General features: G+C 47.0%; 1 protein-coding gene across 3 annotated transcripts; it reads left to right on the forward strand.

The window, feature by feature from the left end:
- Window positions 1-27,817, forward strand: rhbdf1a (rhomboid 5 homolog 1a (Drosophila)). Of its 3 annotated transcripts, none has more exons than XM_047038136.1 (19): window positions 1-382; window positions 16,951-17,095; window positions 17,437-17,561; window positions 18,261-18,368; window positions 19,940-20,153; window positions 20,439-20,645; window positions 21,621-21,743; window positions 21,922-22,085; window positions 22,203-22,454; window positions 22,613-22,724; window positions 22,829-22,903; window positions 23,080-23,241; window positions 23,625-23,725; window positions 23,842-23,905; window positions 24,003-24,097; window positions 24,275-24,350; window positions 24,897-24,997; window positions 26,394-26,547; window positions 26,722-27,817. In XM_047038136.1, the coding sequence occupies exons 2-19, from the start codon at window positions 16,979-16,981 to the stop codon at window positions 27,139-27,141; spliced, it is 2,670 nt and encodes an 889-aa protein (XP_046894092.1). In that variant the 5' UTR covers window positions 1-382; window positions 16,951-16,978; the 3' UTR covers window positions 27,142-27,817. The 3 variants fall into 3 exon arrangements, with proteins under 3 accessions (XP_046894092.1, XP_046894091.1, XP_046894093.1); XM_047038135.1 differs by having other exon boundaries at window positions 3-382; window positions 17,428-17,561; XM_047038137.1 differs by lacking the exon at window positions 18,261-18,368 and having other exon boundaries at window positions 6-382; window positions 17,428-17,561.
- Window positions 27,818-27,857: the final 40 nt, after the last annotated feature.

Consider the following 27,857-nt stretch of genomic DNA (forward strand, 5'->3'; position numbering starts at 1 on the left):
GGTAAACGGATTGGCTGTTGAGTTTGACAGGCTTTGCGGTCGGAGAGCGTCTCTCCATGCTCAAGGGCGGGGCTCGCAGTCGGTGAAACTGAATTACCACCGGCAGAAGAAACTTACCCCGGCTGATCCATGGAGTGTGGGAATGCGCTGGACACTGCGTGGGAATAAGAAAAACGGACCTCTATTGCACAATTTGGGAATGTCGTAGCTGTTGTTGTTATCCAAGAATAGAGTAGCCACTCAGACAGAAACAGCAGCAACCTTAACACATTATCTGTCCCTGCTGAGAATGAAGTGACATACATCAAATACCTTGGGACTGAAATCTTTACATCCGGATTTTGTTTCTCACTGGAAAACATCTGACTTCATTTTCATAAGGGTGAGTTGGTTTATACTGTAGACTGTCTTTAGGTTAGACTGGTAGTAGACTACGGCAATGAAATGATTATACGTCCGTGCCGGGTAGAGAATAAAGCCTAACAGGACAGGAGACCGCTCACAAAACAACCCTCGGTCGCGTTGCTTTTGCCAAGACCACTGACTGTTTAGAGACACCCGCGCACGGTCGCTATTTGGAATAGTAACAATTGCAATCCATTCAGCCCAGCTGGAAACAGAGGCAACATACTTAATGTAATTTTAGAACACTTACCTTTCTGAAACACTGGATACAAAGATAACGTATACCGGTATTTTTTATCACATCGCTTAACCACAGTCTTCTACAGACTACAGTAGTTACCCACAACGTTCAGACCCTTACAGCTACATATTTATTTGGGTGTTTTCGCAGGTGCTGAATTTACAACTTCCCTCTCTTGCTATTTCTCCTTGTCTTAGGCTCCATGTCCAAGCTGTCATAAAGTAGGAGTCAAATGCCTACCTTACATTCCAAATTTAAATGCATTACCTGGCCATATAGAGGTTGCTGAATTGGCTAATCCGATTCATCACTGTGAGATTATGAAATTCAATCTGCTATATTATTTTGGCCGAAGGGAGCAGCACGTGGCCCTCTCTAATATGTGTGCCCAGTGTTTTCTGAAACATTATATCGAGGTGTCATCGTGGGGGGTGATGTAACCATACAGTTAAAGAAGGGACATGATGTGTGATGCCGATAGCCACACTCATCCTCTGGCTCGGTTTCGACTAAACTGGAGAGAGAATATTTCCACCCTTAAAGTGTCAATCTGTGAGGTAGAGAAAGAGTGAGTAAGAGAGAACGAGAGAGAGGGATGGGGGGGGGGGGGGCAGTGATCTCTTGGAAAAACAGAGAGGGTGCTGGCGTTGAAGGAGGCCGAGGGAATAGCCAGGCTGGCATGTGTTGGTGGGCTGGTATGTGTGTGTTACGGGGCAGGGGGCTGCTGAGGGGCACACTGAAGTCATGCCTGGGTGAGTCATGGTGCAGTATCTGTCTAGCTGTCAGTCCAGCCAAGTGTGCATCACTGTCTCTGTTACAGGTGTTGTATCTACCAGGGTGCGTGTGTTGAACCACCTTGGTCCTGTTGGCAAGACATCTCATTTTGACAGGTTTATTGTCATATGATGTATTGGTTGAGAATTAAATTGGTATTGTTATTGTTGTTAAATGTGGAAACATAAATATACACTAGAGTTAGTATTACTTGTTGTATGTGAATGTTATGACTTCACAGGCCACATCTGGAATTTGGAATTAGGATGAAACACACCTCCAGAGTGCAGTCTTCAAATGTATGAATGCAATCACTAACGTTTCCCACAGGCAGATTCCATCCATAATAACACAACCATAGAACCATTAAAACATGAACTTGAAATACAAACTAATGTTTCGAAGGTGACTTGTAATGAGCATGTTCATTTCTTAAATCCTGGACTCAGGATTCAGATGTTGCTCTGACCCTGCGTGACACATAAGTCACATCCTGATAGTAATAGTAAGACTCCTCCTCCTTATGCTTAGGCCATGAGATGATGATGCTTTTCCCAGCACAATACTTTTGTGCATTTCCTTGAAATGTCTACAGAAATGTGCCTAACCATGTTGTGTTTGTGGAATCATCCCTTGGGTTTTTCCCAAAATGTACAGAATGATCTCTCTCTCTCTCTCTCTCTCTCTCTCTCTCTCTCTCTCTCTCTCTCTCTCTCTCTCTCTCTCTCTCTCTCTTTCTCTCTCTGTACCCTGAGGTGAGTTCATTGGGTTGAACACTTCCATGTGTGTACTCCTCTAAATCACGAAGGCAGTCTCAGCATCAAAAGCATCTGCATCACATGATACCTCCCAATTGGCCACGTGAATAACTATCTCTGTGCTCACAGCATGCCAGTGCTATCCCCATTCATTTACAGTAACATTGTCTTCACAACTTGGCTTCTCTTTAAAATCAAGTAGTCCATCAGTATTTACATTATTACATAATAATAATAAGTGGTCATAAATCATTGGTATTTCATCAAAAAAATTCTAACCTGTAGAGCTATTAATCTGTCACCATTCAAATCAAATGTATTTGCATAGCCCTCTTTACGAGCAATGTTACAATTCAAGCAACCCTTGTCTACCTCTAGCTGTTACGTATGTAAACCAACTTGTTTTACAGCATTATAAACAATCGTTGAGCTATTCTTGCTCAGTACGTAAGTTAAGACTGTCCCCACCATAAAACATTTTTTTTTACAAAAAACGAAACTCACAGGTGCCAAAAAGCCCCATGTGATCAAGGCTTCTCTGTGGTTTGTTTAACTGGTCACTTCTTTAGCTGTGATGTGGTATCAGTCTGTGCTTCAAGACAGCAACAGTATGCTTTCTTTTGAGGTGTTGCCACAAGGCCACCCCTCTGGCTATCAGTTCAAGTACAAGGCCATGACAGGCAATGCTCTTACACCATCAGCAAACAAAACAAAAAAAATCACAAGTAACGTACCACAAAATGCAAAATCTTTGCAACATAATGTGAAGTTAGGAATAAGCCTCTTCAATGTTTATCCCCTGCCATTTTGTTTCATTTGAAGAGTAGGTTCTATCATAATGGGCATTTGTTTGTTCCTTTGCATCATCCTCCCCTGGGTGTTCACAAGCTTGGTTGTGTGCTGTAGAAAGAAAAGCACCATTGCTGGGTCTCTGAGTGTTTCCTGTCAGTGTTTGCTGCTTGATTATATGAGCCCCGGCTGTGCAGCTCATGCTGCCCCTCCCATAACATCTTGGAGGTGGCACGTTGCAGGAGCCAGCAGGACTGAAAACTGAGATATGATGTAATGCCATAATGCAGCAGCAGGGCTATTTCAGGTCTATCTCTGGTCTCCACGGCTCTATCTGCCAGCAAGCCATTCTGCCCCTCTCTCCGTCAACACCTCATCCATCAGGCCCCATGCAGACCCACTTCAACTGGGATCATCAAGACCCCCAGGAAACTCAGATGCCTGCGTTTCCTGTTATGACTGCAGATTGGAGTTTCTTAGTAGCGTGCTCAGAGATGAGTAAAACCATCACATTGTTGTTGGTTTTGAGCTGTAAATATGTTTGGTGGGGGGGGGGGGGGGCTTCCGTTTGAAAAGAAGATGAATGTATGTGAGATGGGGCTTGAGCCTTTGCCTGGGTTTGTGTGAATCCCTGGTTGTGTTCTCGCTGGGATGGCATCTGAGCCTGGGGCTCACTTAACTTTCCGTAACGTGGGAAGGTGGTGGGAGTTCCCAGCAGACAGGAACTTTGAGGAGCAGGAAGCGCTCCTTGTGCTTTGATCTTTTTCCTTGTGCCTGTAGATTCTCTCAGAGAGCATGTTTTTCCCCACAGGTATATCCCAATAAACTCTTGTCTTTTTCAGCAACGAAATGGGAGGAGGATTTTCATGTGTTTTGGTCCACATCTGTCCAGAATTTACTTATAGAGTACACACAGTTCACAGCATACCTCTGAATATCCTAGACACTGCCCAGATCACATCATTGACATCATTTTCAAAAACTTGGCAATATTTAAGCAGTGCAGTTTATGAGTACTTCTTTGAGTACATCTTTGTCTTAACTCGGGATATATAGGGGTTTTCTTTAACAGTGCGAGGACATACATTTTTGTTATTCTCTCTGCTCCTTATTTGTAAGGAAGTGACAGTTTTCCTGTGAGACCACAGAACATATAACTGCAAGAGTGTTCTGAAAAAGACTTGACACTATGGACCACAGCAAACATCTAGATTAGTGTTGAGAACCTGACTTCTACAGTTATTTATTGCTCTGACCTTTGAAAGAGTGAATGGTGAAGCAAGAGAATAGCACCAAGTCTAGAAACGTCCTGGCTGATATAATATCCTGGTACTGTAACAGTAGGGATGAGGGTGCAGTTTTAAATAGGGCGGCCTGTCTCTCTGATGCTATCTTTGGCGCCGCGAGTCGTTGGACCCTTGGGCCTGCGAGTCCTCATTGTGAATCAGTTGTAAACTCAAGTCGACTGTTCACTTAATGGAAGCACATAAAGAGTTATATTTGAACAGTCTTAACAGTGCCACCGACATCACATACCGTGGGCCCCAGTCACTCTACTGGTCTTTCCAAGAAATGAGGGTGTGCTCATGAGTCCCTGCCTTGGCCTTCACAATCCTGTTGGGAAGAGGGGGGATCTAGAACCGTGTAATGATATCTGACAGTGGGTCTTGGCAGGTCAATGAGAGTGCACATCTCATTCTACGGAGGCCTCAGCACACTGTCACCAGAAATTTGACTGAGGGTTTGAAATACCAGCATGAACGGACCACTGTAGCGTAGACTTAATTTTAAAGTGTGTTGACGTAGCCTCTCACTTCTGGAGTGTTCTGTGGTCATAAAGTTGTACGAACGCTGTACACATACATAGTTCAATCAATCCATTGAATTTGGTTTGAAGCTCTATACGTTGGAGGGACTAATGGCTTTACTTTACTGTAGTTGTATTTGAGTAAGCACCTGATCCCATACTTCTGTTTTGCTCTGCCGGTAGTCTGCCCTCCTGTTCTTGTCTGCCACTCTGCATCTTCATTCCAACTTTCCTTTCCACTTGCCAGTTCTCAGAACTTGGCGTTACTCTATGCCAGAGAAGATGATGTAAATGCTATCAGTGATGCCACCCAGTTAAATGTGCCCAGCAACAGCATTCCACACCAGGGTGAAAGCCATCGTTGAAGCACATTTTAATTTGACCCTTATGGAAACACATTCAATGTTAAAGAGGGATCCCCAAACAATAATAGTTTAATTCAAAGAGACAGTTTGTATTGTCAGCTGTGGGGAGAATAAGGATTCATTTCTGTGGCAGTTGTTTACAAGTGCATGTTCATCCTCACACTCCATACGTTGCATTCATAATTCATGTCAATTGTTTCACAGTGTGAGAACTGGGGTCCTGGGACTTCCTGGGTCTTTTGCCTGTTTGACAAGAGTGGAAAACACTTAGCTCGTCTCTTTGGAGGAGTGTTTGTCCTTTGTAGGATGCAGCAGAGTGGCCTCCACACTGGGCCAGAGGCAGCCCCAGGGGATCTGCCCCCAGCCCCCCCAGCCCCCCCCAGCCCCCCCCAGACCTCCCAGCCTTCCTGTGCTTGTGCTTTAGGAGTTCCCCTGCTCTTTCTGCACAGCTGGGCCACGACATGGCTGACCTTGGCCTCATGTCTGAGGGTTCCACCGGATCACACTTACTTCCAGATAACTTGATGAAAGTCTTCTTATCAGGCACAGGTAAATACACAGGATGGACTTGTTTGATACTGTTGTGTTAAAGTTGATGTGTGTGGGAGGGGAAGATAGTTTTGTTACCTTCCAGGTCTATTAGGCCTTCTATGAACATCCTGATAGGGTGTTCAGATGGAATTCAAAGTGATGTCAAATGCAGACTTATCCAGGTGAAATTCATGGTTATTGAAACTTCCTCTGTATTTTAATAGGTAGTCTTTTGTACACTCTTACTGCTGTATGAATCGTGCAAAAACCCTCCGTAGAATGGTGACCTAAGACTTTGTTTATATTCTAGTTACTGTAAATCCATTTCTGTTTTTGCACATTCATCTCAAAATACACCCTGTTTCCTCACGATCTGTGAAAAGAAACTTCTACGAACTTCAGACCCAGATATATCCCTACTTGGATTGGAAACATAAAGAGATCCGATCAAGAACAGTCACTTTGTGAAACAATTTTGAGAGTGCTCTTCCACATGTAATGGTTCAGACTGTGAGCTTGGTGAAGTTGACGCATGTGGGAATGTGTTAAGAAGGAGTGTCTGTGGGAAATGGGGAAGATGTTCAAGGTGTGAGTAAGCACCTGCTGTTTTTCATCCTGGGTGAGACTCTGCCCGACTCAACCACAGCAAGAAAATACCTGCCTATTTGTGGCTTCAGCATCGGCTCTCATGATATGCCTAACATGTTTTATCCTCTCATCTCCCTGAATATTGTCTGTGATTGAATCATTTTCCCTCCCAGAATTCCAGAGTGATCTACTGTGAATTTAAATAGGTCTTTCCAGCTGATTAAATCCCCCCTCTGCATTGTATGTCAGGAGCTACCGTGTCTGTGGCTTGTGTGTACGATATATATCCAATGATTGCACCGTTATTGAATTGTTGTGTCTCTACTGTAGCCCTGCAGCTGTAGCTATGGAAGATTATGTTCAGTACATCTGTGACACATGCTATCAATATGTTGTGAATCATTTTGTGGTAAAAACCAGCCTTGAAGTCATGAGATTACGATCGATCACACAACCTCCATGACAATCAATCCTTCATAAATGGTTCCAAGACCGCCATCTTTCCAAACACGCAGGTGCTCTGTGTATTCTTTGAGTCATTCACGTATAGACCTTTCAAGGGCATACTGGCTCATCCTCTGCAATGGTGAATAGGTGTCACAATGAATCAGGAAGATTTTTTTTATTGTTTGAAAAAAAAGGATTCCGTAGATGGTGGGGTTTTCTGTCATACATGTAGTAGGTGGGGGAACAGAACATAGCGTGGTATTGCTCAAGCCTTGCTACAGTGCATGGAAGATGAGCCAAGATAAATCCTCTGGCTAATTAACCACAAAGGGCAGACCAATCTGTATTAAAGGATTAAAAACATTTTAAATCATATTTCACACAGAGGATAATTCCCCTCAGAATAAAATAAATTATAGAGAAGTTTAAGTTTTAAAATATACTACAGAAATGTTTAATCTTAAATTAGGAGATTAATGTGTTCAGGTATTATGCATATGATTAAATTAAGATTTCAGCTGCTACAGTATAACTATTTCTCAAACAGTGAGGCATTCGTGTTTTCTCTGGCAGTGTGTCTGTGGTCACCAGTCATGGTGGTGTTAGATCCCACCCCTCAACAGAGCAATCGTGACTGTCCTACTGTACCGTGCCATTGTTTTGTCAGCAGTTTGACCTTATTGGCTTCTATCAGAGATTAGAGGCTGGATTGACTGCTCCCATTCTCTTCAACGCCTGAATTCATGTTTAATCGGGCTAATTCCCTTTGTCCCAGTGCAACAGGCTATGCTTCGTCTGTTCTCTTCAATAGGGACAGAAGCTTTGATTTCACACCGCATTGGGAACTCACATTCTGCCAGCACACAAGTGCCAGAGGCGGTGTCACGCCGAGGAAGAAGAGGGGTGTTATTCTCCGTGTGGTGCGTGTGAGGAAGAGGGGTTCGTCATGTCCACTCACGGGATGAAAGTGTATACTTGTGCATGTGGTTTCCGTGACGGCGGACGTGACAAGATTCCCAGTCAGCAGTGTATTTCCTGCCTCCATTCGAGCTCTCTGTTGTCTTCTTCCTTCCAGCCGTTCCTAAATAAGCTGTAATGTGACCTCTCAGTGCTGGTGGTCTCCCAGGGAGGATGTGAACTTATAGCGGTGACAGGGGTCCCTTTGTGAAATATATTTTTACTTGTGATGATTAGTTGTGGGTATTTACTTTAAGAGTCCGGTGAGTAAGGTAGCGCAGACCTAGAACAGTTCTAGAACACTCTGTTTCTTGGACTTAATAAATAGATTGTTTTGTTGCCTGGTCAGTAACAGCTATCCTATGGCATCACAGGGTTAACCTATGCCTGCAGGAAGTAATTGGCTAAACTGAGAATTTGCTGATGCCGCCATTTGAATCAATAAAGGAATGAGTCGTCCAGCGCGGTTCCCTCTCTCATGTTGGAGAGTTGGATTGGGCCCCAGACAATGACCCTCGTTCAGGCCTATGTGTATCAGCCTGATGCGGAAGAGACAATGCCTCCTTCTGTAGGCCTGATTCAGGCTGATATCATGCTGGAAACTATTTCGATGGGGATCACATGTTGTTTGGGCATGCTGCTGCTCAGAGTCCCCTCCTTAGTTCACTTAACAGGAAAGCGTCTGACTTCCTACAGACAATACTGTGCTTGTCTGTAATTTTGGAGATGCATCTGGGAGCCACTCTGCTAGTGGAAAGAAAGATTTCTCTTTTGGTTTATAAGCTGAGACACTTTAGAAGCTGTAAAGCCTAACAAATTCTGTGTCAAGACAATAGAGGTAGGGACTCGAGAGGTCAAAGACTCGCAGTGAAATGCTGCAGCAAAGTTCAATACTCAGGTTATTGATTGTCAAATAGCAGAGGACGTTTTCAAGATGTTGCGTAGCCCTCTGTGAATATATCTTGTTAAACTGGTTTGACGGTCTGGATTAAATACAGGGATGAATTGTGAATTGGTTATGTAAACCAAATAATTTTCATAGTCATAGATGTGTTATCTGTCTGTCTATCAGTCGTCTGTCTACCGACAGTATACCACAATCTAAAGTCCTACAATGGCACTCTGTGGTACTGTGGTTTGTCTTTCATGTGAACCTGCCCTTCTCAGATTAATTACAGGTTATTAGAGCAGCTCTATTGTTAGTTTGAACATTTCTTTATTTAAGGCATCCACTCAAAAATGTAGTTGTCTCAACTTGTCGCTCTGTCTTGTGGAGTGTCTTGTTAACCCTTTTTTAATATTCTTTTGACGTTTTCTGCTTCAAATATTTGTCAGGCAGTCAGAGAGACAAACAGGAAAGGCAGGGGGAGAGAGAAGGGGATACAGGAAATGGCCCGGGTTGGAATCGAACCCGGGGCCCTGGGCTGTGCAGTTTGCACTTTACCTGGTGAGCCACCGGGACACCCCCATTTGGTTAACCTTTGACCTATTTCCCTGCTGCCCTCTGAAACGTGGTCAGGTCATATCCTTAGGAATATCATCCTCATGTCGAATTCCTTAAGATCCACTCCTGGTTGTTACTCCTCTACGCCACTATGATAGAACCCAGGGTGTTCAATGCCAGCACACTGAGCCCAGTCATTAACCCCTGGTTACATTGGGACAGTGTGTGTTCATCAGCTCAGCTAAGTTTGTAAGTTTCAACTATCTGGCAAGGTGCAACTAGCCCCTTTTGACCACAGTCAGTACTATGCAGGCCTAAATAAGATGGTCTTCCCAGGGAAGAGGGGCCTGGTCTGAAGTTTGATGGCATAGAGTCTCCTCATATCCTGCATGCATGTTTGTCCATGAGAGTGAAGATACTGTATATTTGGGATGAACTATTTTAAGTGCTGTGGGGTCAGAGTGGAGCTGAGAGAGAGAGAGAGAGAGAGGAGACAGTCAGTGAAGTGGGCCAAGTGGATCGCCCCATCCCTGTGTGTGCAAACCAGCACCAATGGGAAATACACTGAATAATTCAGTAGTATAGAACGGCTAAATAATTGAACTACTGAATTATCCACCCCAGCAATGTTTTATCCACATAGAAAAAAGTTTTTGTAAACTTTTGTCCCTGTTGATTCTTAGAGGGTAGTCTTAATTGGTTTTTGCCCCTGGTGATTTACTAAAAATGTTTGCTTTACCGTATTTCCGAATGTTCCTCCCCATTAGTGAAGTTTTGTCTAACATTGTGGATTTCTCATTTGTGAGATAAATGCACATTACGTAAAATATACAAAGCCATTTGTAAAATATACAAAATATTTGTATACGCTGTATACTGTGCACCATACTGTCTTTAAATCTCTCAGGATCCTTTTCATGACGGTCTACAGTTTCATCCACAGCAACTTCTTTTGCCATTCAGGTCTATAAATAGCCTGGTGCTCACAACACCACACTCTTGGAAAGCCATTTGTGCTCCTGTGTACAATTCATACCTCTGGCACAAGACCAAATCATTTTGCAAACACTGTTTAGACAGTAGCAGAGTTTGACCATTAACAGCAGGGTAGTTTCACTTTCCCACCCATTGTTGTCTTGAGTTTTTACTTAGCACTGTAAGTCTTAACTTTGCACCAGTCTCTCTGGTGCGCTGGCAAAGCTCTGTCTGAGCAAACTCAAAGAATGTCATGAGCCTACTCTCTCTGCCAGACTGGTCCTTCTGCAAAAACCTACCCTATCTCTCTCATCCTACACGGCAAAAATACCCTATCAGTTTCAAGTGGAAACATATTTGATATGTGCTTGTTTATGCTTAAAACAGGTACATTTGGCTGCCAGTGCAGTAAGGAGAATTTTAGTTGGAAATGTTTCTTCAAATGTGTGACTTTGCCTCTGGCACCTGTGTGCTTGTTTAAGTCACTAGATAAGCCATATATCCAACAAGTCCAATTAGATCAAATCGAAATACAAGATGATCACACTCAGTTGGATGTACAGTTTTCGTTGGTGTGACAGCCACGCAAGCTCAGCCCAGCCCAGCTCCAGCCCTCCCCTCCATTCCTCCCCAACCTGCCAACCGTTCCCTCCCATGCCCCGACACTCGATCCTCGGGTCAGCTGCAGTGGGTATTCCTGTTGTGTCTGTTTGCTTTTTAATGTCAGACGGACTGGTTTGGGGTGACAACCTGTCACATGTCACTGTGTCAGTTCAGTTAAAAGCGGTGGCACACAGAATGCCAACGCTGCTTTAGTAGGCCAGGCCTCCTATGGCCTACAGCTGCAGTATGAGGAGTATTTCCTTCCCTGTGAGTAGAGAAAATTGCCAGTAAGTTCGCCTAGATTTGGACCGTCCTTTTATTTCCTTTCAAACCCAGCGAAAAAATGCCTCATGTCGGGGCCATGTGGGTGGAAGCCATGGGTCTGAGTAACACGGCTCTGCACATCGTCAGAGACGAACAAAGGGGCGTTTGGACAAAGAGAGAAGGAGAGGGAGAGGCAGCGAAGGAGAGAGATAGAGAGAAGCTACCACCCTGCTCCGCCCTGTTAGACAATTGTCATTGCAATGCACCCCATGGTTATGTCACAGGGCAACTCTGCATCCAACTCAGCTCCCACAATCAGCGCTGTCACCTGGTGTTTCTGTCTCCGCTCCAACGTGATGAGTTTATTTATAGCCTCGTAATCTGTTTCTGTTTCAGAAGCCTTCCATGGGTCCCAAACTAAGCAATAACGGCTTGGCAGGTTTTGTCAGCTTCTTAATTGATTCTTCATTGGTAGTGAGCTTTGCTATATAAAGATCAAAAGCACAGCGCTACAGTCAAAGCCCAGATGGGCCTCAGATGGGTAAGAGTTATACAACAGAGGGAGAAGGACTATGAGATGCAATTGATTTACTTCTAGATCCTCGAACTGGGTCGATTGCCAGATCAGATGCTTCTGCAAACTGCTTAGAACATTCCCCCTGGCCTTCATCCACTTCAATGATAATGGGGTCTATTGAAGCTCCTTCGCATTTTTACTGTGGGTGGGGTTTGGAGGGCTATTGTGAAATTTTCGTTTTGAACCTACTTATAATAGCCTACATAAAAACTCTTCTGTTGGGACACTCGGTTCATGCAACTTTGGGGAATTCCCCAAGTGAGTTGCATTTCATGGTAGGAATTTAGTTAAACATTAACTCTCTGCTTACAAACATACTGTACGCTCTCTGCTATAGGTGGAGAGGAGAAGAGAGAAAGAGAGATCAGTGTTTGGATAAGCAAGCCAGCTGCTGAACAGCATTTTTCCCTTCCATTGTTTCTTTAACTGTATGTCAACCTTTGATTCCAACCGTGGGGAAGGACAGTATGGCAGATGACTGCTCTAGTAACATGAAGGTCAATGTTACAGAGTCTTTCTGTCAGCATTTCAGTTCTGAGTGCATAGTACACTGGGTAAATGTGTTGACCTTGAACACTGTAGTTTAATAGTATGCATACACATAGTTTCCACTGAGACACTTAGTGAAGAACTGAGCAGAGACATTAAAGAAAATAGATACAAATGAAGAGGTTTATACAATTCAGGGCTATGGTAAGCAGTGTGCTGTTGAAACGGAGAAGTAGAAAGAAGAGTCTAAGAAAGAGAGAGAGAAAGGGGAGAGAGAGACCAGGAGCCTGGGGCTAGGAAGTGCTGTTCTCAGGAAGGAAGTGTCCGGCCGCCTTAGTAAACAGATTAATGAGGTCATCCATCATGGCGACTGCCCCTGCACATCAGGCTGGATCTGCCAGTCTCCTCAGACCCATCTTTCCCCCTAGAAAGGACCAGGGGCAGGGGTGGGAGCAGGGCCCGGGGCAGGGGCAGGAGCCGGAGGAGAGGCAGGGGGATGAGGAAAAGGAGGAGCAGGGGTATGAGCTGGGACCAGAGCAAGGCACGAGGAGGAGGAAGAGAAGCAGGTGGAGGAGCAGGGGCAGGAGGAGCAGTGATGGCAGGAGTAATACATTCCATTTCACATGACTTTGAATGTGTCACCCTGAAGGACACAGGGCGCTGTCCACAGAAGCATACACAACCGCATGTTCACACACACACACACGCGCGCGTGTACACACACTTCTGAGAAATCGGCTGCCCCTTGTCCATACTTGTTTGACTTGATGTGGTTTCCTGTACAGCAGTTTCACTTTACTTTTCAGTAAGAGATCTCATGGATGATTGGTATGGAATGTTTGAAATGCAAAGTATTTTGAATAATCTAAATTATTTCCCCTCAACAGTTTTCCTAATTCAATTAATGAGATTCAGCATGAGATCAGCCATACTGGCAACAGCGTATTACCTTACTGTGACAATGTATCAAGGTGTCACTTTTAACAACGTCTATTGTTTTGCATCTTACAAGCCCATATGAAAACAGTTGCAGATCATGTTTTATCTTCTACCGAACCTAGTTTCTTCAATAGAAAAGGGCTATATTTATAGTTTCATGTAAGACGATTGCGAAACGAGAAGTGTCAATTAAGGAAATGCGCTTTATGACTCTCCGTTCTCATGTGACATGGGCTGGGTGTCAGAAATGTGAGAAAGGGGTGATGTTGAAATCTGCACAATGAACACCAAAAAAGCCCAACACCCTCTGTACACAGGCAGTCTGACAGGAAGTTGGAGCAGATCCTAGCTGAAAGTCAAACTTACAGACAGCCATCAAGTCTACCTTTGAACATCACCTCTCACGACTCAGTGGCTTTCTCAAGTCCTAATATGAATAGATGGCCTGAACCTCATTGAGCAAGAGTGTAAAGAGCACATATACCACAATAGGCTGTAGTTACTCAGTGTCAGACAGAGCTGTGATTTGAGGGTCAGTTTATTGCCTGGACCTCTTTAGGCCTGCACCTGGAGAGAGAACACTACCTGTCCTGTCTGTTTGGTTTGCCTGTCTGTCTTCTAACAGATAATAGAGAGAAATTGCTGTGTGGAGCCTTGTCAGAACAGCTCCAAGCTAGAATGAACAAACAGGCTTGTAGGGTTGTAAGTGTGCCTTGCGATTGTGTTGAAAGAAACAGTTTCTTGATGAGAAGCAATTTCATGAAGCCTATAGTATCTTGAACATCGCAGGTACTGGAGCATGACTCAGATCTGAATCTGGAAGTAAAAACAAATATTTTTAAAGAACAAGATTAAACAAGTTAGCTTACATTTTCTTGGTTTGCAAACATTGCAGAAAAACGATCCTAGGAGAAGGACAATCCAGAACTTTGGGATTTTATCCAAGACCAGAAACCAATCAACTCAACTCTTCTCAAGGGTACCTCCTGCACTCAACAACTTCCTCTTTGTAAAGTCAAGCATAGCCGTGTCCTTGGTCCAGGCCCACTAGACTCTAATTATCCTGGTGACAGGAGATGACTGCCATTTTTCAGACTCCAGCATAGAGCAGTGTGTGGTCTCTGCCAAGAGCCCGGGATTCTGTCTCCGTGGTTACCTTTGCGTCTTGCTTTCGTCTGCCAGCTAGTCAGGTCTCAGCCTTTAGCCAAGTCAGCTGCCATGTTGACTTTGGAAGAGGACAAGAAGCCCTAGCTTTCAATGTACATGGGCACCTGTCGAAGGCTGATGACTCACCGTGTTTTCAGTGTGACGTGAAACCAGTCAAACATGTCAGCCAAGCTCACTTAAATCTCACAATTTTGACATTTGAAGTGCACGTCTACATACATACTATAAACACAGTACATACATCACCCAGTACGCAAGCAGATAATGAGATAGCAGAGCAGGGAGGCTATGAGGTTGGTTGTGACCTGGATATCCTAATAGAGAGGTAGGTAGTGAGGGTGAGAGGGCTAGCAGAGGTGATCAGAAGCTAGCTGTGGACCCTTTCCAGTCTGCTGGTTAGAAACCCTGGAGCATCTGGATCATGGCCTCGGCAGCACCCACCCACACACAGAGAGAGGCAGGGTTCCCTCCGTCCGCTGCTGGCTCCAGGAAGCAGATGATGATCAGTGCGGAGCGCACTTAGTGCCCCATCATCCAGTCATCCCGTCTGCAAACCTGGGATGTGGAGCTCCTTCTGGACTGGATCAGAGAGCATTAGCAGCCCTGCTGTTTGAGCTGCTGGCTTTACTGATCAAATAACGGGAGCCCAAACCCCCAAGCCACTGTGTGGTTGTGGGTTTGTTTCGTGGGTGGTTGCTGCAAGCTTTCCAACAACGCAGACAGGTTCACATTACCTCCTGCAGGCATTGCTAGCTCGTTTAGCGGGGCTTGCGATGGGGCCATTATGACTCATCTTAGTGGTAGAGCAGGGATGCTTTCACGAGTCCTGACTCCCCCTGGAAGGAAAATCAAGAGAGAAGGCCAGAGCTGCCACCCAAAGTTGTGACTGAGTTGAATGTGTTATAAAAATGTGTCACCTTATTTGCTCTCAGTCCATTTCCCTAAAGGAGCCTCGAGGGGTCTCCCTCTCCCTGTCCACACGGTGCACCATCTGCTTTGTTCTTGCCTGCCTAGCCTAATCCACCCCAGTCATCATAGTCCAGACAGACAGAGAGGTTGTGGAGGTCAGGCAGCATTCCACAGCAGAGCCCCCCTTTAGTCTGTGCAGCGGGGCAGAACCCTCAAGCGTGGCATGGATGACGGACCTGCCCTACTCCCCTTTCATAGAAGCACACGACGCACTGCACTAGAGGTTTGTAGCCGGCCCGTGCCCTCAGTGCCCTCTGCTCTCTTGTGTGTGTGTGGTGTGCGTGCGTGCGTGTGTGTGTCTGTGAAAGTATTTTGGGAGCAAATTCTGAAAACCACTTTCCTTCAGCCTATGATTCAGGCCGGATTGCTCTAGTGTCTGTCTGTGAACTGATGGATTGTGCATCAGCTGTCAGTGGGGTCACGGTCGGGCTAAACGTTAACACAGTCCTGTTGACCTTCATGTTAGTGAAGCTTCAGCTTGGCCTCCCCTGACCTCCATTGTCAGCCACCATTGGCTGTGTGGCGGTATTTATGTTTCATTTGAATGCTCCCATCACTTGAGATAAAACAGGAGTCTGCAGTGGTTTAGAAGCAACATGAAGCAGATGTTGGCCATTGCCATGGCCCTTCCAGGGACCCCAGGTTGAAACCAGAGAAGAAGGGAGATGAGTGACCCTGCATGGCTGCCACGCTCACTGTCTCATGAAAGAACCGAACACATGAGGCCTTTGTCCTGGGAAGCGTTTTAGCAAAAGGAGAATCTGTGAGGAGAAAGACAACATGTGACAAGGGTGTGAAGTTTTTTCACATTCACAGGGATTCTATTACAGGGACAAGAGTGAGTAACCAACTTGTGAAGGCGGTTGTTCCACAGTGGAAGGCAGTTTCTTATTCACATTTTTACATTTACCACCACTAAAGTAGAATGGTTCATGTGAAGGGAATGGCATTTTATGAGTGCCACCCTAACAAATATACAGTTCAATACACATTTAGCTTTGCCTGGCAGGGTAGCACTATATAAGCACCATAAAGAAAATGACAGGGTCTTACTAAACAGACACAAAGCGAGATGAGGTTTCGAGACAATTTGGGGCCACCAGTTGAAATGAGGGCCTGCTGGTGATTATGAGGCGGATGTGGATGTGACCTAGTCACCACCTGTGGTCTCCACGCCGTTTTATGGGAATGTGGTTAAAACACAGTCTTTCAGACACTCCCACAGACTCTTGGCAGGGAGGGAGAGCTGTTTAAACAACACAACGGGATTACATTTAAGGTTTAATCTTTAAAGGATTAGTCCTCAGGCTATAAACATTCCCACTCCTACAGCACAAATATTTATTGCTTTGTTAAATGGTTCAGTGTGGATTGGGGGGTGAGAGTAAACATATGTGGTGTAGTCTCTTTATGTTTAGCTGTCGCTTCTGTAGGAGTTGGTTCTGTGACGGCAGACTTTGCCTGCGAGGAGAGACGATCAGCTCCCTCTTGTGAGAGAAGTCTGCAACTCCCGCTGTCATTGTGGCGCCCGAGGCCATCATCAGCTGATTGAACATTTGAATGTTAATTATCCTGGAAAATTACATTCCTCCAAGAAAGAGTGAAAGCAATTACACATTGCTGGATTTACAAATGAGTCTTTCTCCATCTCCTCCCTCTCCCTCTCTCTCCTCCATCTCCCTCTCTCTCCTGCCTCTCCCTTTCTCTCTGTCTGTACTGGACTGTTTATTTGTCCTCTGTCTCTGTCTCTGTCTCTGTCTCTGTCTCTCTCTCGCTCTCTCTCTCTCTCTCTCTCTCTCTCTCTCTCTCTCTCTCTCTCTCTCTCTCTCTCTCTCTCTCTCTCTCTCTCTCTCTCCTGTAGCTGGCAGGTCTGGGGCGGGGCAGGGAGCATGGCTGAACCTCGGCGTGAGAGCACCAGCAGCTTGCAGAGGAAGAAGCCTCCATGGCTCAAACTGGACATTCCCACGGTTCAGGTGTCCCTAGATGAGCCAGCCACCTTTGTTCAGGTACCTCATCTCTCTCTCTCTCTCTCTCTCTCTCTCTCTCTCTCTCTCTCTCTCTCTCTCTCTCTCTCTCTCTCTCTCTCTCTCTCTCTCTCTCTCTCTCTCTCTATCTCTCTCTCTCTTTCTATCTCTCTCTCTCAAACTCCATGTCTCTTTGAAAAATCATGCCAGTTTGTCTAGACAAAATCTTTTGGTTTTGTTCTCAAAGGCTCCATGTTGCTGTTTTTAGATGTCTCATTATTTTGTGGTTCTAATGGTGGTCTCTCCATGCCTGCCTGCCTGTCTGTTCCTTTGTCTGTCTGTTTGTCTGTCTGTTTCTTTGTATGTCTGACCAGCCGGTGAAGCGCCAGGGTTTCCTCCGCAGCATCAGCATGCCAGTGGAGACCACCCACCTCCAGTCCCCGCCCCTCTTTGACTCCAGACGGCCGGCCCTGCAGCGCCAGTCTTCCATCACTCAGACCATCAAGAGGTGAGGGAACACATTCACGTGAACTCACGTGACCACTCTTGAAGGCCTGTACTCATGAGTAAGCCCAATTGAGAGCATGCATAAATGTTTGTTCAATTCATGGATTTGTTTCATAATATTTTTGTTCACCACCTCTATTTGTAAGTCAGTATGGTTCGATCATGGTCAGTGTGGCCTTATGTGTGACATTACTGAACTGTACATTACAAGGCAAAACTAGGCCCCCAGGCATGATGCTGTGGTGTGTGTTAGTGTGAGTGTGTGTCATGGATCCTGACATACTCTTCACAGTTTGTTTGCTCATCATGTATTGATTTAACTGGATATACTTTTACCATGAACATGTGTTTGTGGCTGTGCATTAACAGTATATTATTAGCTGGGATAATTGCCTTTTCCATGCGAATCAGACCCTCTGTCTAAATGTTATCTCAGTATGACACCCTCATTTCACTTCTCCCTAGTGAGGGAATTTGTATTGTTTTGGGGGACTTTGAACAAAAGCATGACCTACACTGGTCTTTCCTAACAATTTCGTCTGAACTCTTAATGGCACGTTGGCTGTAACACTCTATGGCTGCTTTTTCTTCTGACTTCCTGTTCTTTTCTTCTGACTTCCTGTTCTTTTCTTCTCTCTTTCCTTCTGTTTCCTGCCCTGTCTTCCCTTTCCTCCTGCCTCCCTGCTCTGGCCGTCTACAGCAGCAGGAGGGTGCACTTTGAAAGGATTAACACAGTGCCCGTTAAGGGCCAGCGGGCTGCGCGTCACGCTCCCAGGAAACATCACTCCCTCTCCAGAACCTTGCTCAGGTACTGCTAGTGCAGGGGTCCCCAGGAAGGGGTCTGGGTCTGGGTCTGGATCTAGGTCTGGGCCTGGGTCTGGGCCTGCGTCTGGGTCTGGGCCCGCGTCCGGGTCTGGGCCTGGGTCTGGGCCTGGGTCTGGGTCTGGGTCTGGGCCTGGGCCCGGGTCGTTGTCTATCTGAGTACATGGCCTTCACAGAAGCACAGGCATGCATCACTTATTGCATTATGTGTGAGGAGGATGCATCGAAAATAGGGATGCTTTGACAGCACACTGTTCATTTGTTTCTTACTGGCATGACTGGTATTGCTATGACTCATCACTACTGATTCATTCTAGATTAGTCATGAACACAGGGCCAAACCCAGATCTGCCATTTTCCTGGAATGAACAAGCTACACCGCATTCCACTGTGGTTAGAGCTGTGGCCAGCCAGCTGGGAGCCTGTGTGGCATGCGACAGAGCGCACAACTCGAGCACATCTGTCAAACAGCGTTTCCAAACGATTGGTTTGAGGACCGTTATTGATTGAGACTGGGTGCGAGCGGACGCTGAAATCCTCCGCAGTGGTGGTTTGACGGCGGAAGGGCAGGCGTGGGCCGCGCTGGACGCAGATTAGATTCGACTGGCTCATGCAGAGGCAGACCAGGTGTTCAGGCAGGCTGGCCTCTATTTATAGCAGCAGAGGCCAGAAGGGCAGGCCAGGGCTACCCTGGTGACATGGTGGACCATGACACAGCAGCTGACAGGACCGCTATTTAATCACCCACATGGTTCACTCATCATATCTAGGTCCCGTATCTGCCCAGAACAATAGGCAGGTCAGAGATCATCATTTTTGTTAGGGGCGTAAGATTGTTAGACAATTACAAACACACCCTGTTGCAAGGATTGAACTATTTAAACAGAGCCTGATCTTGAGTGCTTCCTCTGAAATCTTTCCACTTCCTCTTCCTGCCCTCAGGGTATGTGGATAACGCCTGGCTCAGTTACTTATCTACTCTTGACATTTCATGTCAGAGCTTTGGTAGAAAGTATACTTTGGTAGCACAAAACTGCATTTGAAATGCAGGAGAATTTTGAATTTGGCAACTTTTAAGACGTACAGCTGATCTGTAGCACATCTCTATTTTACAGGATGGTATTTACTGTGAAGTCAGTGGTATTAGTGGCTGGCCAAGTTAGATTCCATATGCCTGAGAGAGTATGCCAGTCTGAAGGTCTTATCTGAGCTGGATTTGTGTATGTGTGTGAGTCTGAGTGTGTGTGTCTGGGCTGGAACATGTCTGGGCTTATTCGCTTTCTCTCCGCCCGTTAGTTTTTTTTTCACTCCCTGGACAGTGTCACCCTATCAGTTGATTTCATGCTTGCCCACCCCACTCTTCCAGAGACAGCTTTGAAGAGTGGAGCATATCTGCGGCTCTCTGTCTCAGAAGCCTTTTCTCACCTGCTAGCTATCTGGGTTAGGGAATCTCTCTGTGCGGACAGGGCTGGGGTCGTGGTGATTAGTGAGAGCTTGTGTGTGTGGGTCTGTGAGATGTCTGCCCCCAGTCTGAGTGGTCAGTGTTTGTGGTGTCAGGGGTACAGCGGACTGGTTCGGGGTCAGTAAGGACGGCGACGCCACACAGAAATGGCAGAGGAAGAGCCTGCGTCACTGCAGCATGCGCTACGGGAAGCTGAAGCCACAGGTGATCCGAGAGATGGACCTACCCAGCCAGGACAACATCTCCTTGACCAGCACTGAGACCCCACCCCCCCTCTACGTCCCCTCCTCCCAATATGGCATGCAGAAGGTACAGTATCATCATCCTCGCCAGCACCTTGAAGATGTTTGAGTTTCTCCCTCCTACCTTCACCCATCACCCTAAAGGGACAGTTTACGATTCAGATTTCTGCATTTTCGATTCGATTATTTATTGCCCTTTTCAGGAAATGTGTTGCCACCGTCAGTACAGTCACATATACCCGTTTTGACAGAGCCTCACAAACACCGAAACCTTTCCACTACCACTCCCTTTGAAACCTTCATTTGTGAATCCCTGCAACCCTGACCTCCTGCTCCTCCCGTGTCTCTCCAGATCGTGGACCCGCTGGCGCGTGGCCGGGCCTTCCGCATGGTGGAGGAGGTGGACGGCTACAGCGTCCCCCAGACGCCCATCACCCCCGGCGCCGCCTCGCTCTGCTCCTTCACCAGCTCCCGCTCGGGCCTCAACAGGCTGCCACGGCGACGCAAGAGGGAGTCGGTGGCCAAGATGAGCTTCAGGGCCGCGGCAGCGCTTGTCAAGGTGAGCTTTTAGGGCCTCAGGGAGTTCCAGAGACGGGAGGCTGCCTCACTGCCTCTCTGTCTCTCTGCCTCTTTGCCTCTCTGTATGTCTCTCTGTCTCTCTGCCTCTCTGTCTGTCTGCCTCTCTGCCTCTCTGCCTCTCTGCCTCTCTGCCTCTCTGTCTGCCTCTCTGTCTGCCTCTCTGTCTGCCTCTCTGTCTCTCTGCCTCTCTGTCTCTCTGCCTCTCTGTCTGTCTGCCTCTCTGTCTCTCTGCCTCTCTGCCTTCCCTCTCAAATGTTGGAAGGCATTCTCTAGTCTTTGTGCCAGGTTTGGTTGTCACTCATAGGTTTTTCTGTGCGTGTGTTGTTGTTAGACCATTGCTTGTCTGTTGCATACAGATCCAAACCATTCCCATCCAGTGCCCCTATGATCAAACACTTCAGGTGAGGTGCATGTGAGTTGGGCAAGCAGCCGTGCTCGCTCCGTCGTGTCTCCTAGTGGAGCATTAGATGTCAGTCCCCCCCTCCCCCCCCCCCGCCCTCTAGAACAACGCCGTGTTTCATATTTGTTCGGACAAAGGGTTAACCTCACAGTGTTGTGGGGTGCCAGTGGTGGAGACCTCTCTTAGTGTGCCATGCTGTGCCATGTTGTTCAGTGGAAAGCCCCCCTGACATGGACAAGATGTGTGTGTGTGTGTGCGCGTGCGTGTGTGTGTGTGTGTGTGTGCGTGTGAATTGAGGAAAGTTCTCCATAACAATCATGTCTGCCTGACTTGTGATCATTTGTGGATATGCATGTTGTGTTGTTAAAGTACAGCAATGTGGAACTGTAGACTACAGTATTTGTCATCGTCATGGCATGAGAAAAACCCAACTGTACTTTATGTACCTACATAACTTTACAACCTGTATTGTGTGTGTGTGTGTCTATGTGTGTGCCTGTATTGTACATGTGCCTGTGCCTGTGTGTGTGTGTGTGTGTGCATATGTGGTTTTAGGGGCGCTCCTTACGGGACAATACCCTGCGGCGGGCACAGAGGCGAAGTTTCACCCCTGCCAGCTTCATGGAGGAGGATGTGGTCGACTTCCCTGATGAGCTGGACACCTCGTTCTTCGCCAGGGTAATGCAACTTCCACACTGCACACGTTTGGCATGTGTGACCTCTTAAATCATGCCCGCAGAATGGAACCACAGCACAACCTAGTGGACTCTTACAGATTTGCCAGAGAAACAAAAGATCTCTGAGGGACCTATTAGTTCAGTGTTGTTCTCCTAACTGACCTGCCCGGCCCCTCCAGGACTGTATGATGCATGAGGAGTTGTCCACATACGCCGACGAGGTATTTGAGTCGCTGTCAGAGGCGTCCATCAAGGATGCGGAGCCCAGCAGTAAGCTGGAGGAGACCGAGCTGACGGGCAGCGCCCTGGACAAGACCGAGCTGGAGAGGAGCCACCTCATGCTGTAGGTGCCCCTCAAGGGGAAACACCGGCCACTGTTAGCTTCCCTCCCGGCAGACATGCAGTCACAGGCCACCGCTTACTCGGACTGACAGCGATGCGTCTCCCTCTCCTCTCTCAGACCCCTGGAGCGAGGGTGGAGGAAGGCGAAGGAGGGCACGCCAGGGCCCCCCAAGGTGCCCCTGCGGCAGGAGGTGGTGAGCGTGAACGGCCAGAGGCGGGGTCAGCGCATCGTTGTGCCCGTCAAGAAGCTCTTCGCCCGGGAGAAGAGGCCCTACGGCCTGGGCATGGTGGGCAAGCTTACGAACCGCACGTACCGCAAGCGCATCGACAGCTACGTCAAGAGGCAGATAGAGGACATGGACGACCATAGGTGTGTTCATGCCGTACATCATCTCTAGTGCCCCCCCACCCCCCACACACACACCCCTCCCCCATCTATCAGTTACAGTACTAGGAAGCTTTTTTGTTGTTGAGGATCTTGACTGTTGTATTGTACTAATTTAAGGGCTTGTTTTCGATCTCCACCAGGCCTTTTTTTACATACTGGATCACTTTTGTCCACTTGTTAATCACGATCCTGGCCGTGTGCATCTATGGGATCGCACCAGTGGGGTTCTCCCAACACGAGACGGTTGATTCTGTGAGTAGTAGCGTGCTCCATGGAAGCGCTCCTCCAGGACACTTTCACTGACGTGTGTGTTGAAATGGGGTGGAGTGAAAATACTTCTCCCGTGTGCTCCTCAGGTTTTAAGAAACAAAGGCGTATATGAAAATGTCAAGTTTGTTCAACAAGAGAACTTCTGGATCGGGCCCAGCTCGGTAAGAATAGGTCTCCGTTGGCTGTCAAATGGTTTTTGGGTATTTTCAAAAGACCTTACTGTATAGCTGCATGTCATTTAAGAGCCCCTAAACTATGACAGACAGACCGCCAGAATGCTGTGTTCTGTCGTGTACCCGTACACAATATGTTCACTTGGCTGTCGTATCTCCATCAGGAGTCTCTCATCCACCTGGGGGCCAAGTTCTCTCCCTGCATGCGCCAGGACCAACAGGTGCACAGCTTGATCAGGGAAAAGAGAGCCATCGAACGCAACTCTGCATGCTGCGTGCGCAATGACCGCTCAGGCTGTGTCCAAACCTCAGAGGAGGAGTGCTCTGTGAGTCCCTCACCACACACACACAGACACAGACAGACACGCACACACACACACACACACAAAGAAACGCAGGCACTTACACACACACACACACAAACACAGACAGACACACAAAGACACACACAGACACTTACACACACACACTCAAACTCAGATCCCTCATTACGTACCATCTCACCACCTCGGTCTACTAACATCTCTCTACCCTCGTGATAATCGGAGGCAGTGTATACATCCCCTCTGTGCTTGTTTGTGATGTGTTTTAGATCTATTCACTTGTATTATTGTTTATGTTGATTTTATGTAAAGCACCTTGAGCTGCAATTCTTGTCTGAAAAGTGCTATGTAAATAAAGTCTTACTTACTTACTTACTTGTCTGCAGAGTACGCTGGCCGTGTGGGTCAAGTGGCCCGGGCATTCCAGCACCCCTCAGCTGGAGGGCAAGAACAGACAGTATGGCTCTGTGTGCCACCAGGATCCCAGGTGAGACACCGGCACTCTGTGCACAAAGCCTGCTGCACTCGCATGCTGACTGTCAAGCATTGAGATCTGACTTCCAGCCAGTGGATTGTATTCCATGACGTATGTTCTCATCCCAGGATTTGTCTCGAGCCGGCCTCCGTGTCGCCTCACGAATGGCCCGATGACATCACCAAGTGGCCAGTAAGTATTGGCAGAAGCGCCATGCTCTCTTCGCCCGAGGATGAGAGTTCAAAGGAGCTCGGAAGTATCTTACTTTGCCTGTGTTTTGTGCCTTCAGATTTGCACCCGGTACAACACAGGGAACCACACCAACTTGCCTCACATAGACTGTACTATCACAGGCCGGCCCTGCTGCATCGGCACTAAAGGAAGGTGAGAGAAACCCACACCTGAACCCAGAACTTCTAAAAAACACCAAGACCAAACCCTCAAGGCCATACCGGTCTCTTCATTTGCACACTGGTGTCCACAATGCAGTGGCCCTGAACCCAGACAGCAAAGGTGTCACCATCGCCAGGTTGAACTGACTCTGGTTTCACTGCTCCTCAGGTGTGAGATCACGTCCCGGGAATATTGTGATTTCATGAAGGGCTACTTTCACGAGGAAGCTACTCTTTGCTCCCAAGTAAGCATCTTTCTCTACCCATCCCATGTCCCTCAACAGATGAGGTGAACATTGTACCAACACTACCTGCATTGTACCTGTGTAACAGTAGGTTACTAATACAGATGCATGTCAATTTGGTCAAAGTCCCTCTGCACAACAACCAGACCTGGCCAGTCCAGACTTTGACATGGTCCAGACAGTTCACCTAAAAGCACCTATTCCAAGTAGGTTAATAAGTCTGACTGTTGTGGAGTCTGCTGTGGAGATTACTAAGTGTTTAATCAAAATAGAGGGTGCCAACGTGGCTATTCTAAACTGACTGGGCACATGTTGCTTTCAGTAATCCCCTTTGCACAGTTCTGACCTGAACAGAGGGCACAGACTGTATGTAATCTGAGTGCCCAGACTGAACGTGTTACATTCTTGTTGGCGTTCTATTATATAGCACCGACATCCTCAGTGTACTTGTCCACGCATATTTACATGGCGCTTCTACAGAAAGACGCAGGAACGCATGACTTCCTGCTTCATACGTGGTGTGTGTCGTGCTTCTCTTTCTGTCAGGTGCACTGCATGGATGACGTGTGTGGCCTACTCCCTTTTCTCAACCCAGAAATACCAGACCAGTTCTATAGGCTGTGGCTCTCACTGTTCCTCCATGCTGGGTGAGTTAGGGGCCTTCTACTCAAACCAAGCCCCAGAAACGAGGGTTTCTGCACACAATTTCGTTGTGAATTGTACTTTTGGTGCCTTTTTATTAACTACATAAATGTCAAACGGATGGAGATGTACGATGTATGCATATATAATTGTACTATCCCTATTATCTCACTAATCTAATACTGCACTGCACTTTAAATTGTTCACCAAAGCCAGAGTGTTACTCATAGAATAGAATTCTAACTGTGTAAGAAGAAGAAGAAACGTTTATTTGTCTCACATATGGCAGCACACACCACATCCAGAAAGCAACCACACTGAGAACACAAGCACGCATACCGGAGTCATGGTCGGCCCCACCCAATAAACAAACGTAACCTTTTTTCTTATGGCTCCGCGATTGGTTCGCCCCCCCCCCCCCCCCCCCCCCCCCCCCCAAAAGGAATTGAAAAAATAAAAAAGTTTGCCAATCAAATGGGCCCCCTACACTATTTTGGTTTAGGGCCCCCAAAATCCTAGAGCCGGCCCTGGCCGGAGTGTCCAACAAAAAACCCCCTGTTCTCTGCTTTTTCCCCACCCACCCTGTCCCTCCTCTAAGGACAACCAGGAGCAGTGGGCAGCTATGTCAGCCGCACCCAAGGACCAGTTCCAAAAGCACACGCCCATGTCTTGGTCGGGGACAGGGCAGGAGAGCCATCTGTTCTTGCTCTGCATGGTTCTGCATTGGGGTTGTATTTTTGTGGAGGAAACCAAGGCCAGGGAGAATGCGCTCCACACAGAAAGGCCCGGGTGATAACTGGTTCAAATGGTTTGGGGGGATTTTCAAATGACCTGACTTTATAGCTGTATGACATTTAAGAGCCCTAAGACCCCATGACCCCTAAACTATGATAGACAGACCGCCAGGATGTTGTGGTGTGTACCGGTACACAATATGTTCACTTGGCTGTCGTTCTCACAAACAGGCCTTGGGACAACATGCCCCCAGTTTGAACAGTGCCCCACGCGGGAATCAAACTCAGGACCTTAAGGCTGCGAGGCTGCCGTGCAAAACATTGTGCCACCGTGATCAGTCTATCTCTTTTCAGAAAGAGCTGAGTGGATCATTTATCAGGCGCAGCACTTGTCTGTTCTGCCTCTCATCTGTCTCAAGGGTAATTAAAGAAAGTGCCTTCTTTGAGAGAGCATTGATGTTGGATGGATGAAATCCATCCTTGGCTGGCTGTTGAGATGTTTGCTTTTCTAATCAGGGGGATTATCTTGGAGCACGTGCAGAGGCCACACGGGCGGTCGCAGATTTGCCTTGACACACTCACGCACACGGACACACTTCCGTTAGCCACTATTGACCTGGGGGATTACTTACAAATGTGTGATCCCGTATTTCATGTTATGTTTCAGGATCTTGCACTGCATGGTGTCAGTATGTTTCCAGATGACTATTCTGAGGGACCTGGAGAAACTGGCCGGCTGGCTGCGCATATCCATCATCTACATTCTCAGTGGCATCACGGGCAACCTGGCCAGTGCCATCTTCTTGCCCTACAGGGCAGAGGTGATGCCTGCCAATCTTGTCTTATAGGCACACAAACTGACACACACACACACCGTGTCATACAGCTATTCATGGTTACTGAGAACATTTAGTGACAGAAATAATGTTTTGTACTGGTTCAGTTGTAAGTAAACACCAAGCTGACATGTTCCCATGGTCATCCTCCCTGGCCAGGTGGGTCCAGCGGGGTCTCAGTTTGGGATCCTGGCCTGCCTGTTTGTGGAGCTCATCCAGAGCTGGCAGATCCTGGCCCAGCCCTGGAGGGCTTTCACCAAGCTCCTCTGCGTGGTGCTCTTCCTCTTTGCCTTCGGCCTCCTGCCCTGGATCGACAACTTTGCCCACATCTGTGGCTTCGTCTCGGGTTTCTTCCTGTCCTTCGCCTTCCTCCCCTACATCAGTTTCGGCCGCATGGACATGTACCGCAAGCGCTGCCAGATCATGGTGTTCTTGCTGGTTTTCGTGGGGCTGTTTGCAGGCCTCGTGGTGCTATTCTACGTCTACCCCATCAAGTGCGAGTGGTGCGAACTGCTCACCTGCATCCCCTTCACGGACAAGTTCTGCGAGAAGTACGACCTCAACGCACACCTCCACTGAACCCGGTGGCCTCGGCGGAGCCCTATTTGGAGCACACCAGGTCAAGAGTAATGATATAATATGATATGTGTCACCTCATCCACGTCTTTGTTAGGCCCAACGTTAGTGTGGCTGTGTGTGAGAAGGGGCTTGTTCTCCTTCTATTTCTCTGTGAACTATGCTTGTATTTTTATACTCCTTTGTAGACGGCCACTTCACCCACCACAAAGACTTCTTCTTTTAATCACCTTCCTTTTGACACCACATCATCTGACTAAGACAACAAGGGTACTTGTACTGACTTTTCAAGCCTTCATTCTATCCTTCTGTGTGTCAGGGATTGGAAGGGCCAGCACTGGTACAACATAAAGAAGGAATATACTCAGTATTTTTTTTTATTAGTCATTCTTTTTTATTTACATACTTTTTAACACTCACCATCCAGGAGAAGGTTTTTGTTATTATTCAGGCAACTCTCAGAAAACCAGGGATACCAATCAAACATGAATGCCTTTGGTGCCTTGTTGATAAATGTACCAACTACTGCCATATTTTTGTTACATGTTGAGCACTCGAAAGTTATCCTTTTATTTGTTTATTGCTTCTTAAGAAGTGATGATTAATTAAAAAGGTCGCGTTTTAGCTACCTGTTCACTCACATGTAATTGAATACAACAGTAAAAAATACTAAACTCCATCCAGTCTGTCTGATTTTATTTTAGATGTGTGTGTTTAGG

This window comes from Hypomesus transpacificus, chromosome 17, assembly GCF_021917145.1.
Source record: "Hypomesus transpacificus isolate Combined female chromosome 17, fHypTra1, whole genome shotgun sequence".
Taxonomy (NCBI): Eukaryota; Metazoa; Chordata; class Actinopteri; order Osmeriformes; family Osmeridae; genus Hypomesus; species Hypomesus transpacificus.

Coding starts and splice junctions, on each gene's coding strand:
- rhbdf1a (XM_047038135.1), top strand. CDS start 16,979: ATGGCTGAACCTCGGCGTGAGAGCACCAGCAGCTTGCAGAGGAAGAAG. Junction 23,906..24,002: donor ATGACATCACCAAGTGGCCA/GTAAGTATTGGC, acceptor TTGTGCCTTCAG/ATTTGCACCCGGTACAACAC. Junction 24,098..24,274: donor TGCATCGGCACTAAAGGAAG/GTGAGAGAAACC, acceptor ACTGCTCCTCAG/GTGTGAGATCACGTCCCGGG.